The sequence below is a fragment of the Phaenicophaeus curvirostris genome, chromosome 5 (assembly GCF_032191515.1).
Source record: "Phaenicophaeus curvirostris isolate KB17595 chromosome 5, BPBGC_Pcur_1.0, whole genome shotgun sequence".
Taxonomy (NCBI): Eukaryota; Metazoa; Chordata; class Aves; order Cuculiformes; family Cuculidae; genus Phaenicophaeus; species Phaenicophaeus curvirostris.
This window is the reverse complement of record NC_091396.1, coordinates 12,134,393-12,148,749: the sequence shown is the minus strand read 5'-3', so window position 1 is coordinate 12,148,749 and position 14,357 is coordinate 12,134,393. Positions and strand designations below refer to the sequence as shown.

General features: G+C 35.6%; 1 protein-coding gene across 8 annotated transcripts in view; it reads right to left on the bottom strand.

Annotated features, from left to right (window-relative positions):
- Positions 1–14,357, bottom strand: part of IRAG1 (inositol 1,4,5-triphosphate receptor associated 1) — a 76,303-nt gene that overhangs the window by 9,406 nt on the left and 52,540 nt on the right. For all 8 annotated transcript variants that reach the window (XM_069857585.1, XM_069857583.1, XM_069857586.1 and 5 more), the window contains 8 exons: positions 13,382–13,460; positions 10,585–10,705; positions 7,817–7,847; positions 6,529–6,669; positions 3,598–3,729; positions 2,708–2,849; positions 2,055–2,104; positions 11–118 (listed from right to left, as the gene is read on the bottom strand). In XM_069857585.1, the coding sequence (XP_069713686.1) occupies positions 11–118; positions 2,055–2,104; positions 2,708–2,849; positions 3,598–3,729; positions 6,529–6,669; positions 7,817–7,847; positions 10,585–10,705; positions 13,382–13,460 (804 nt within the window). The remainder of the gene's footprint in view (positions 1–10; positions 119–2,054; positions 2,105–2,707; positions 2,850–3,597; positions 3,730–6,528; positions 6,670–7,816; positions 7,848–10,584; positions 10,706–13,381; positions 13,461–14,357) is intronic.

The window sequence follows — 14,357 nt, the reverse complement described above, 5'->3', positions numbered from 1 at the left end:
TTTTACTTACCAGGGATGGCATTGAAGGTATAGGTGAAGCTGTTGGTGACTGGCCAGGAATGTTTAAGGAGTTAAATTTAGGAACAACAGCAACACTGACTCTCCTCCGAGGCATATTCTGTGACAAACAACATTTTTTTTCTGTCATAAAACAAGACGGGCTGAAGAATAATTCTACAAGTTAACAGGTGTGGCAAAGATGCAGGTAAATGTCCATTGGAGGAAAGGAGAGCAGAATTAATATAAATGTCTGTTAGCATTGTGGTTTCCCACAAGAATTCCTCTAGTGTTGTCTGGTATGGCAAGAGATTAGTGTGAAATGAGGTGTTGTACAGGGATGCTACTTTTTTCCCTCCACACCGAAAGCCCGAGAGTGGAAGTCACACAGCAGATACATTCTGAGCTGTTATTGTCAGTTCTTACCAGAGGGTATTATCTTTGGTTAAATCAGATGCGTAATGATACTGGGAATTGTGCCAGTGTCACAATGGCAGGAAAATAATGAAGTTATGCACAAAACTCTTCTCTTGCTATGTACTCGTTACGATCTATTGTACCCATTATGATATATTAATTATTTCTAAACCTACAAATTATAACTTAGAGAAACAATAACATCTGTTCCCTCCACAAAAGAACAGTGCTTTCTCTCCCACCCTTGAGTTGTTAGTTATCTATCTAGCTTCATGTGAGATTGCTTACATTTCCCAAAACGTATAGAAATTCTTTACATGGTAAACACATGCCAGCATTACACAAAATATTCTAATTCAACTGTAGGTCATATGGCTTTCATTAGGTAAGTAGGCAAGTACTTCATCCTGTGACATACACCTACCGAAATCTATGCTTCCCACTGAGTAAAAAATCCAAGCAAATATAGTGCCTAATAGCTTCATCTTAGTGCATATCCAAAAACTTCTAAGATTCTGCTCTACATGACTTTACAGGAAAGGAATTCAACACAGGTTTACTAAATATATAGGAGTCACCTACTCCATGATCATGGTTCTAGGAAAAAAAACAACTACACCTATTCATCAGTGGCAGAGGTTTATCTAATGTGCTCTGGAAACAAAAACTATACTGGAGAGTCTGCAGCCATATCAGGTAGTCCATTTGAGTGTTTGGGGTTTCGCCACCCCCCCCTAGTATTTGGGCTTGTACTTGTCCTTTTAAAATTTAATCTTTTGGGGGGACTTTAGTTTCTACTTATCTGATTCTCATTCAGAAATCCAGTCTTGCCCTCAGCATGCTCCATTCTCAAATTCTTTCTATTCAGCCCTTATAGGTTACAGAAATAAACTAAACCTAAAGAACGACAACCCAAACAAATAAAAATATGAAAAGAAATAGTAGACTGAATATAATGGCTCTGACCACCAAACTTCACAGTGATCACACTGGGACTTGGCTCTCTCAAATCACTGGTTGTTTTAGGAAGTTTTGTAGTAAACTTGGATCTCCAAGTCTTGGAATTTTTGCAGAAATGGAACACTGGCAATGTTAAAGTCATTAACTGGTCAAGCCAAAATAGTCCGGGAAAATCTCTCACCCTGAATGCTCTGTCAAACCAAACAAGATATTCTGATGCTAACTGAAAAATAAGCTCTACTTTAAAACAGCTGTTTAAATCTAAGGTACTCTGAATAGGATATAATTTTTAAGAAATGTAGTGATATGATCATGGAATCCCTGATCACATAGTAAGTTTTGATTCCAGCTTCAGCTTCTTCATGGAGGAACTAATATAAAGCACCGTAACTAAGCCAGTCTCTGGAGCACAGGCAGGTGGCCTGAAATACAATTATTCTTCAATAAATAGGTCCCTTCACTATTTATACTTTCAGAGCAAACATTATCATTATTGCACAAAGTCATTCTTACTCACGTATGCAAAATTACAAAGTATTTGCACTAAATTAAAGGAACAATATTGAGAATTTACCAGTACTATTTTTTGAATGTAGCCTATAAAACTGAACATATGTAGACAAAGAAATGTCACTACATAAAATGTTCACTTGATTTTTTTTTTTATATTGTAGAAATACCTTTCCAACAGTGAGAGACATGGATCTAGACGAACGAGGTACTCCATCTTCTGCATAAAAATAATAGATAAAGAACAGTCTTAGATTATATAAGTAATATTAATAGAACCCTTGCTTGCATTTCAAAGTCAGATATCATATATTTGTACAACATCTGTAGTGATTGCATGTTTATCTGTCATACAGTTCTGGTCTCAATTACAAAGAATTGCAAAAACCTGAACCATTAATATCTTTACTGAGATTAGGCAAAAGCCCACTATTTACATCCACGTACAAGTTTTTGCAAAAGAAAACATGAGTGTTTTGGTTTCCAGCAATCAAGGAAAGAAAAGATTGCAAAGGAAAAACATTGTTTTCTAGCAATGAAACTCTGCTATTATCCGTCATTTCAGAGGTAGTTGTGTTAAAACTTGCAAACTACCTGTCTGTGCAAAATGCCACTGAAAATGCCTTTGGAACTCATTAGAATTTGGTAAATTAAATTGCTGTACTATAGCATTAAGCATGGCTTATATGAAATATATTAGCTGCTATGAAGTCTACTGTAGATCAGAACTTCATTAACAGGTTTCACAATACTTTACTTTTAATAGCACCAACACCTCTCTGTACAGAGGCAAGACAAACCCTTAGATTTTATTTTAATTTACCAGATGCACCATAGCTTCTGCTAGAATTCTGATTGGCAAGTTTCTTGAACTCCATTAGTTCAGCATGATCCTTTTCATATGTTCTTTTCAGATTTTCCACATACTGCATCATTACTTCCGTTGCCTTTGACATACGCTTCTCCTAAGGAAGAAAAAGGGAATACTCAGGTAACCTCCACGCTTCTAAAACAAATTGTTTGCCTCTATGGTTATGTTCTCTGTCAGGGCTAAAGCTGGAATAGCTGTTCCTAAAGAAATATTGGTATCTCCATGACTGAAAATTCCTAAGCCAAGTTGAACACAAATGCACATGCATTTGTATATATCCACAGAATATCACAACTTATTTAATCATGTATTTACAAAGTCTGCCTGCGTGCCTGTGTTATTACTTCTGTGGTATACATACATTTGTTTTCAAACCCTCAAAGGTCCTAGTCACTGGCATCAGTCTGGTTACTTTAGTGGGCAGACACAACAGTTGAATCTGGGAGGGTATGGCTGTGTTCTCATTTATGCTTGCTCTGTTCTTCTACTCTTTGTTGTTGTTTGACTAAGCTATTGTCAAAGGCAGGTAACTGAACTAGATGAGGTTTTTGACCCAGAAAAGCTTTCTTATTCATGCTGCACAGATTTTAAATTTCTTGTGATGCAGCTATAGTTCTGAACAATGTATATGCTCCTGTTGTACAGGTGTTGAAGAGCTTCATGGATAATCTTCTGTTTGAATTCTATTTCCAGAATGAAATGGTGTCTTAATTGACACTACAATAAATGTCCTTAATCTGTCAAAATGGGATATAAAATTCAAAGGGCTAGTATAACCTTCAGCTATGGCTGGAAATGAGATGTGCAGTCAGGATATGTGTCAGAGAGCAGGACGTTCTTACCTGACGAACAGCTCCAACCATCTCAGCACGACTAGACAGTCTAGCAGCTAAACGCCGCAGAACAGCAATATCCTCCAATAGCTTCTGGTAAGCTTCTCTGTGTTCATAGTGATGCCATAAGTGAGCTGAAGACTGAAGAAAAAATATGTAAGCTTTATTGTCATGTCTTTCCACTTTTAGTTCAGATGAAGTAGCTTAGCACACAGAAGTGGGTAGATATGTCTAGGCTGAACTACACATGGACAAATCAGCCCCAGAGAGTGCCATCGCTGCCACCAGAGATAACTTGGAGAGTGCTGCTCCTCTGTTTTGGAATGTTGCTTCACTGCATACAGCAGGTGTACTTTTTGAGGAGTTAAAAAGGGCTAAGCACATTTGCAATACTTTTCCTTTTGAAAGTAATGTTGAATCTTGCTTAGCTACTTATGAACTTTATAAATGCCAAGCTTATTTGAACTAGTACTTACAAATGATTGCCAAAACACAAGGAAGGTTTTAATTTGCTGGGCACAAGGTGTTAAGAAGACCATTTATGTTTTTTCAGTTCCATGATACTTCACTTATTTGGAAAATAAGACATTATATTCCCAAGAATTCCAAATGTAAAAGAGTAATCAAAACTCATATGGCCTGTAAATCAAACAGCTATTGCAATTTCCTAACCATGTTTTGTCATTCAATGCACACATTTATGCACTGGTTTAATATTGTCACTTTGATAACTCAGATTATTACTGAAAAGCACTGAAGCACTAATCCTTGGGATTAGTTACCAAAAGCAAGAATGAATGTAGATGTCTTACTAGCCAAAATTCATTCATTGAATTAATTTTCTGTTTACAGAAAAGTTTGGTATGAAAAAGCTCAGTACATTTTAGTTCAGGCTTACAAGCAGACTTCATGATCCTCAATGATTTCTATATTTTTAAATGCCATTTCAGGATGCACTAGTTTTGGCATTGAGATACCTTAAATAATTAATCACTGTGTTTCTGCTCATGGAATTCTCCTTCTTACCAGTTGTGTAGTGCACTAGTTCTCTGCAATCCCACACTTATATTGCTGCAGGAGTAAGTCAATGCATTGAGATGATTTGTGTGAAAAGAATACCTTCTCCTCCTCCTCTTCTCTTCTACTTCAAGAGAAGGGGGTGATCTGCAGCAACTTTTTGGGTAGAGACATTTGAGAAATCACACTTGTAGGGTAAGCCTTTGGCTTAGAAAAAAAGCCAAGATCCTAGTGAATTTGGCACAATGACAAAAATTGTAACAACAACAAAAACATCTGAAACTTATTTATCACTAAAGTTAGTGGTACAACAAATTGCAGCTGATATTTGACTGCCAGACCCAAGAAGGCATTAGGGTATCTGTTTGAGAAAAACACGTATGGAACAACAGATTTTCAAGCTTTTCTTGGCAACTGTAACTCGCTTATTTTCTCAAACAAATCTGAAGTTCATGTGGATCAGCTTTCTTTTGAAGTTGGGTTTTTGAATAAAACATCAGTTATCACAAGAGTGATTAAAAAATCATAAAGACTAGTAAAACTGTCATTGACTGTATAACATGTGCCTGCCCTAAAGAAATGAAGATAATGTCCCATGGAGATTGGAACAAGTCTGGGTCTAATATGATATGGATCATACAGGACCCATCTCATCATTTAATTGCTTGTTTGTTTATTCCATTGTGTAGAACAAAAGCTTTCTTATGAATGGCAGTTTCCACTTTGTTATAAATTACTTAAAGAAGCTTGTAAAAGCTGGGCTGTACTGTGTGAACTGCATAAAGGAGGAAAAAGCTAATCACATCTGTCCCATGCTGGCAACGTGGTCCTCGGTGCCTAATTAGAGATTCTTAACAGAAATACCTATAAAATCTAGGAAACTAGTTGTTTTCAGTTTTTAGAGCCCTTATGCACTAGTTGCAAAAACATGCATGCATGTAAAATATTATAACGAATAAATGCCTTAGATTTAATAAGCTCCTTCTGTTTGATTTTTAAACAGAGAACAGAGGGAAAAGCAGCAAAGCACTTCAGGAACAATTAATCTGGAAATGCAAATTTGAAATTCCAGATGCAAAGATGTAAACATCGCAATCTTTTAAAAATTGTATCCCTTTCTTACCTGATGATGTTCTTGTTAAATTGAAGAATCATATTTCCCCCTAACTATTTCTCAAAAGTATGGCAGCACCTCCTTGTAATACGTGAATTAGATATGTAGGTATTTCATTTAGGGTCATGGTATCTAATGCCTTCCTATTTTTTGCACAAAAGTGCATGCAGCACATAAGTTGACACATCTCAGATTTGTCATTTCAGTTGGAAAGGCCAGGGAAAGTTGTCAGAAGGACTGAAAACTATTGCAAATAAAAGAACATCAAGGACAGCTGGAATAAAAGTGTATACAGGCCAATAACATGATCCTGAAATTGCCTGAATTCCTTAAGAAATCCTTGCTGTTACCTTTCCTATACTGCCTTCTATTGTGTGCAGTTAAGATCTTTCAGGATGCAGGCTTCAGGTGATTTCATTGTGTCACTTAACCAGACACCTCCACTTTACTGCTAAAGAAGGTTTGCCCAGGAGAGCATGGAGCAGTGCTCAGGCTGCACTTCTGAAAGCTCTTAGCTTTGTCACAGGCTTATTCCAATAACTGAACAGCAAATTCATAGTATTTACTCCTGAAATTTGCTAAATGCAGGGCAACATCCTCTATGCGCTTCCAACAGTGGTGGCCCACTCTAGGAGAAAATGCTATCTTTTGTGTAGAGTGGTAGACAGCTTACAGTAAGGAGCTTCAGCAGAAGAAAATGAAATTTTGGGGCTGTATTTGCTTGCATAAGCAAGCATAGCTACACATATTTCAAACGTGTGCACTTCCATGTGTATAGTTCAGAAAAAGAATTATTGTTGTTTTCTTACCGTAATGGCTGCTTTAAAATTTTCCAGTTCCTTCTCAGTGTTCTCTTCAGTAAGATTTCGCTCTCTCTCTGCTTGGTTAATTCTAGATTCCAAGGTATAGCTATCATTTCTAAAGGCCAAGGAAAGTTGTACAAATACGTTCTGTTTGGATTAAAAAAAAAGGGGGCATTTTTAAATGCATCACAACAATTTATGAATAAGATATGTAGTTAACAAACTTCAGTATTTAAGTATTGCAACAAAAAAATGAAAAGATTTTTTAATTTAGATCGGTTTAAAAATTACTTTTCTTTATTTCCTCTAAAATATGAATAAATGTGTTGCTGCCTCTTTTCCTGAATGTTTTTCTGGGAGATCAGTAGAGCAGAGACACAATGAAGGAAGCAGCCTACCAGAAGTATCAGAATCACAATGGATCTGTTTTCTAGCTGGACTTCCTCCAAGGGTCCCCAAAGGTTTTTAAACAGATAGTCTGTGCAGAGGAAGTCCAGGGATGAGCTCACCATTAGCATTGTTTTACCTAAGGGATAAACACCTACCACTGAAGCCAGCAAAAGATTAAGTGTGAATGTTTTTATTATCTTGCACTCTGCTTGTGTTTGAAAGACTGTTTCTTTCTTTACCAGATGTGTTATTTCTCAGGATTAATGCTTTGCAAAGCATAAGGTACTAACAGTTCCATTGGACTGGAGCTATGTAAATAAAGACCTTTTTCTTGACTGGTATGTGAAAAAAAAGGAAGAAACAAAGCCAGCAAGCTAAAGAGCAGCCTACAAAAAAAGCCAATCCACGCCAAACCAAAACCAAAAAACCAACAAAAAACAAACAAAAAAACCCCAAAACAAAAAAAACTAGTGGTTTAAACAGAAAAAGTAAAACTTATGTAAACTGCAAGATATCATCAAAAACTGCCCCAAAGCTCCTAGTGGCCAGTACGAAAATGCAGTTCAACTCATTTAGCCTCTGGTCTCATTAAATCTCAATTTTTTTACTGCTTTAAATATAGTATAATAATTTCCAAAATGAATGTGTATTTTATCACAAAGAATGCACAAACAAGTGTTTTACTTATTCCTACGTAGTCTTTTTACAATTTATATTACCTGGAACAATTGCTCATGTTTCGTGAACTTGTTATTTTGATTGAGCTCAATACAGTTTGCTTCTGAGGAATATTTTTTTGAAAAAAAAACCCCACTACCTGTTTCCAATAACCACCCTTATGCACACAGTAACCACTGTATATTGTGGCATATATTGAAAATAATAAATTTAGAAACATACTTACCTCAACTTCTTTTTCAGTAAGTGGAGGGGAGCTAGATAGAAAAGCAAAAAAAAAAAAAGCAAACACATTTTAAATAGTTTTGTCTCTAAAAACAAAGCTATTGCAATATTTTATTGAAAGGAGCAAAAAAAAAAGACATCCTCATCTTAAACATGTTATGTTTGCTTTTGGTGAAACCAGTATTTAATTAATTAAATTGTACTTATTATGGCTAAACTCCATCTTTGTTTTTTTTTAAAGCAGCAGCAAAGTGTCACCTGAGTAGTGGCAAAAACATACCAAAGCTTCCAGCAACTGCAAATACTGCAATCTGCACTAAGTTGTGATAAATCTGAGTACAAGAGCAAGACAGAAGTTAACCATTTTGGAGTTGCGGGAGACTTAGAACACTACACTTCATATCATTATCTTTACCTGCTTTCCTTTAGTTGAGTGTTGAAACCTTGTGATGATGATCACAGCTAGTCAGAGCTCACTGTATACTGAACTATGCTGTTTTGGCTGCTAGCTTTGTTAGAAGTTAGCTAACAATAATCCTGACCCTGATTCTGACACTGAAAAAAATAACTATTTGATTATATGAGTGCTCCACCACAAGAATGGTTACTAACTATACAAAATCTAAAAAAAATGTTACCAAAACGCAGTTTCATCAAATGCTATAAAAGAAATCAGATAGATGTTATATTGCAAGATCTCACTTGTCATCCAATGTGTTTGAATTTACAGGTTCTTATTCCCTTTAATTGTTCCAAAACATCAGAGAGCTATTGGGTTTTATGCAAGTGAACAGAGAAGGGAAACACTGAAAGGCATAACAGAAGCTGTATACACAAATTCTAGTCAATGCCAGTGATAGGAATTGTGGTTTACATACCTCTCATGCACTCTGCAGACATGATACTTTCAGAAATCTCAAATATTGGTGTAATATTCATTAAATCATTAATCCCAAATGCAGAAATTAATGCATCTGGCATCAATGAGCAGCAGATTTTTCTTGTTGGGTAGAAAAATATTGGTACTTAGAATAGTGACTAGAAAAAGGGAGGACAGCACATCCCCTGTGTTGGAAAACTTTATTGTGCCTAAAGTATTAGTATTCCTCTTATGGTTATTCTAGGAGAAAGCCTGCTAGGAGCATTAGCCCTTCTAGAAGAAAGTTCAAGCATGTGTATGTATTACATAACACAGCACAGAGTGATAAATTTCGTGTCTTTCCTTTGGCTGGGAACATTCAGAAGAATTTATAATAGTAATGAAAATTTATGTGCCTATTTATACAATAGATTCAGCTAAACAATGAAAGACTATCTGAAAAACAGAAGAACTGTATATTATCTGATCCTCAAAGCCTGTTCAGCATTTACCTGCTTTGTACTTAGCTATGAAATTACTTTTCTTTTCAGTATTTGATTACGGCCAAGCAATGGCCTCTTAGAACTTATTTACCTTTTGCATTCATTTATATAAAATGCTGTACATAAAAGTTCCTTCAGAACAAATGTTAAATATTTATTTCATCTAAACTTATTGACTGCTTCAAATGATTGAAAGCCTCTAGCATTTATAGAATAAAAATGTGGGTGAATTTAAGAATAGCTTTGGCCAAACAATTCTTTGATTATGTGTATGTTTTTAACATCTAATAAACTTTTTTTGTTATGATTTTATTTCTATCAAAGAACAGGCTTATGCAGAGATATGAAAGAAGCTTAGCTTTGTTCTCATGCAATACAAAATAAAATAGTCTCTAAAGCTATGAGTGGTGCAAGGTGGGCAAGGTATGTGGTGGTAAATGCTTAATTTGAGCTTTCTCCCTGTATTTGTTTGGCCACAGCAAAATAGTTTTGTGAAGTTATGGACTTCTGTGTGATTTTAAACACAAACCTCCCCCCAAAAAGGAAAATTCCAAACTAAAACAAAACTAAGCAGGCTAAATTCTGTCAAGAAAATGTTAAGTTTGGATAATTGTAAACTTGAATCAGAATGAAAATGGGTGTTTCTAAAGGTCTGGACAAACACCTGGCAGAGATATTCTATTAAGACTCCACCTCAGAGGAGTACAGACCAGGGGATTCCCTTGCTGTAGTCACATTGCATCATGCAACAACAGCCCTGCTTTCAAATGATCTCTTGTATGGAGCTTCCCTACATGTATATAACATGCAAATGTGCTTTTTCAGATTGCATAAGAGGGAAAGGACAAACTCCTGAGCCATGGCAGACGTTAAGCAATCTGTTGATAAGTGCCTATGCTCCAAGATCAGGGGGTTTGCAAGCGAATCCTTCAACTGCATTTGCAAAATAAACTCCTTTTCCCTGAAAAATTGCCACCTGCAAAAAACTGCAGAATTCTTACATGCCCCAATTTTACCATTGGAAAGCATTATCTGTACTGATTATTTTTCTAGGGGAAAGAAATTCTAACATTTTCAACATGGATTTATGTCTGCAACAGCAATCCTGAAAACCAGGGTAGGACCATGGGAAAAAAAAGTCTGTATAAAAATGTACTTGCAGCTTGCAAGTCAGGTTTCAGACTTTTTTTGTAGAACTTACAAACTAATTTTACAAGTTCGGCAGTTACTGGAAGCTGGTGCATTCCCCAGATTTTTTCAGAAAATTTGCATTGCACATCTTCAGATGCAGTAATTTCCCTGCTTTGATGGATTCCCTATGAATGGAACTCTATAAAGGGAGTTCACTGGAAACCATTAGTGTGCTTTCCCCTGGAAGATGTCTTTCTACTTCTAATGAGCTTTTACCTTCCCGGAAGCGATTTGTGCACTCGTAGTTTTCGCAGTAATACATCAGGAATGCTGGGCATGACATCAGAGCTATTCTTTGTCTCTTCCTCTTCAGTGGGGGAAGGGAGAGGTGAAGGGCCTAAAGACATTTTCACATAAAAAACTTTTTATGTTATTTGAAAAGTCATGCATTAACTACTAACAGTCAGCATCTCAGACCCAAATAGGACCTTTTAGCCTAACTGTGTTCTTTTTAAGGTCAATGAGGCTTTTACCCCAACCAGAACAAAGGTCCATCCCTTCGTGCAGGATATGGCTTCCTTTATTGCATATGGTGATACATCTCTCATCTCTCTTGTTACTGCTGAAGTAAAGATCCCCTGTCTTCCTCTCAAACAGTGGCAACAAAAGTAATCGGTACAATTGTCACCCTTTATGTTGAAAGACTGAAGTTAAATTACTCTCCAACAGTCTCTAATCCACTGAAAAAATAATTATTGTATTAGTATTTATCCTAGAATTCAAACTGAACCTGAATTCTTTACTGGAACATCTAACATAACATTTTGCATTTGTGCTTTACCAGTACAGTTACATCATTTCTGGAATATTTTGCCACCAACCAAGATGACATCTAGTATAATGTACTATCCTACAGATTCTGTGCACCATTCATGGTAATGAATGTAGAACACATGCTTGTTTGCACTGCATGTTCATTGAAACAGGACATAAAGGTTATAATTATATTCTCTGTCACTTTTTTATTAATAGTTTCTTAACTTTTTCATTTTCATTTTATTCAATTTCATACATAATAATTCCTTTATCTCCTTCTGTCATGCCAGAACTTAATGAAGGACTCTCCTATAGGAAAGTCAGGTTTCCCAGTCTGAATTTTAGACCTGGGAAGATTTCTTTTTACATCTCTCTTGTTCATTTGGCATAACAGAGAGATTCTTAGACTTGCAAAACAAGCAGTGTGAGAAAGTTCAACTTTTGTAAACCTGTAGAGCTTTAATATGAACAACACAAAAGAAGGGAGATTCTCCCTAGCTACATTTTAGTTCTGTGCATTTCCTCTATATTTAAAAATTCCAGTATTTACTTAAGAACAGTCATGTGGGTGCCCTTAAAATATCAGCCTGACACCACAATATCTCCAGATCTAATATTTTCCACTTATCTAGACTTCTGTAAATACAAAGTCGTGTTTACTCAAATGATCATAATAACTTGGCATTGATAGCAAAACATAATGGAGCTAGTATATTTGGTTCATACCATTAATAATGAAGTATATGCCCATATTCTATTATTTAATCAAAATTACTACTCCAGTTAAAAAGTACAAGGTGGCTTTTATGACAATGTAAGGAAGTAAGTCTCCCTAACAAATGATCTAGGAATTTGACCTCTCGCTTGTTTTCCCCACTGAGGACAAGGAGCAGACCCTTAGCGATCTGGCTATCATTTAGATAAGTTACCAGACTTTAAAAAGCTCATGATAGTCACGAGATCTTGGTTGGAAAGCTGGATAAAATAATGCTTCACTTTTAATAACTTTTTTCCTCGAAAGTTTCAAATCTTCCAGAATTATGTAAAAGGCTGGTAAAATAACAACTATTTTACAGTTTCAGAAGCCGCCTGCTAAATAACTTCTGGGAAATGACAATTAGCAGAGTGACAGGAATATTATTACCATATCTAAGAATCAAAAGACATAATTACTAATTAGAGAAAAAGGATGAGTCTCTTTTAATCTTTTTGCATTCAGACTGAGGAGGAGTCTGTTCCTAGAGATAACATGAATTGTAATATCTCAGCCATCCCTCTGTGTAACAGAAACTTTAAGGGCTTATGAAACAGTCCCAATGCAAATCTTTGAATTAATAGAATGGACAGTGTTAGGAGAAATGGAAATTGTCTTTGGATCAAATCTTGGACAGTCGGTTTCAGCTCCTTTCATATTGACTATCTCCGTCTCAGTTAATGTAGCCTGAAAAACACTCTGAACAAGTTCTAACTTAACTACTTCCAAACAAATATATAGTTTTGGTTTAAATTTTTCAATGGATTGCTCAGCACTACTACTTAGCTCTTCCAGTTGTTGAACTGGCGTCAAATTTCATTTGCTTTAGTTAGATTGAAAAAAAACTTCTGTTGCCAGATGTCTGTTTCCTGATTTATATCGAGTTTTAAGGATTTTCCTTATTGAAAATAACACAAATTGAGCTAAATCACCACACAGTTATTCCAAGGCATAATTTTCAAGTCCTTCAATCACACTTATGTCTCTTCTCTGGCCTTACTCTTACTTATCCACATTGATGTAGAGTTGTGGACTAGAAGTGAACATGCTATTTCAATATTTGCCACTTAAAAAAAAAAAAAAGGTATAAAGCAATCCATCTCTTATTTATATTTTCAAGGATCACATTCACCCTTGTGGCCACAATATCTTGCAGAGGTCACATCCATTCAATCCATCACTGCTGAAACTTTCAGAAAGTCATTAAACTTGGCAATAGCCTCCATCTATTGCATACAAATCAGACTCTGTTCTAGGTGTGCATCTCTTCATTTGGTTGGAGTAAAACTCACACTAGTTTCTTGGCTTGAATCATCAAGAAATTCAGGTCCTCCCATTACTGGTCTCTCTTATTCATCATTTACTACCCTCCTCCACAACTGCTCCATTACAACTAACATTGCAATTGAAGAGAGAGACTTTTTTTCCCCTCTCTATATTAGTCAATTATAAAAATCAGTTTATAACAAGCAAACACTCCTTCCAATTTCTATGATACTGCACCTTTTTCCTGTTCAGCTGCTTCACTAAGTTCAGGAAGTTTAAGTCCAACTAAATTTTGATTTCTCATCATAATATGTTCCTGTTAAGAAAAACAGTAACATTTCTAAGTAACTTAACTAGAACTCTCAGTTTAAATATCCCTGCCAAGTGAAAACTGAATATAACATTTACTTTAGTTAATAAACACAGTAAAAATATTTATATTATGTTATAGTCAGATGCTACATTGCATGGATACATATACGTTCACAAACACACTCTTAAATATTACATATTTCAAATTTCATTAATGTATTATTTAGAAACATTCTTAGTCATGCAAACAGAGTAGGAGACACATGTTGCAAATCAAGTAGAAAAAAATTAGTTTTAGTAAATGAAAGGAAAAAAGCAATTCTGGACATAGCCATAGTAATAAGTACCTAAGAAAGGAAGGAAAATTCAGAAAATCAGATATGTGAGACTGCCACTTTGACATATTCAGTAGAATTTATTCACACCAAAGCTTAGTGTGCTACAGCAGCAAGTTAATACCTGACTGTTACTGTATACTGCCTTTGTTCCTTACAGGCAAGAAAGAATGTCCTCAAGGATTAAACCTTATTATCGTAGTTCTCCTTCTATCACCTCCTCATTTTCTACTTCCATATTCTCAAATATGTTCAAAATGAACAGAAACCTGCTTTTGTTTATAAGTAGACAATTCCTACTGGAGGGAGCATTCAAATCTCATCTAACTGGAGTTCTATATCCTACTGTATTAATTGTCTGAGTTTAGTTTCTATTTGCACTTAACAGCTTCTAGGACTTTCAAAATTATATGGCTCCAACCTTCCACTAAAGATTTACGTTTATATGCAGGTCTCAGCCCACTCATACAGAAATCAATTAGTCCATATATATTGTGAGAGCCTGTGGATCTGAGGTCAATTCTGAAAGAGCAGAAAAAGCATAACGCAAGGAAACAAAGGAAGTA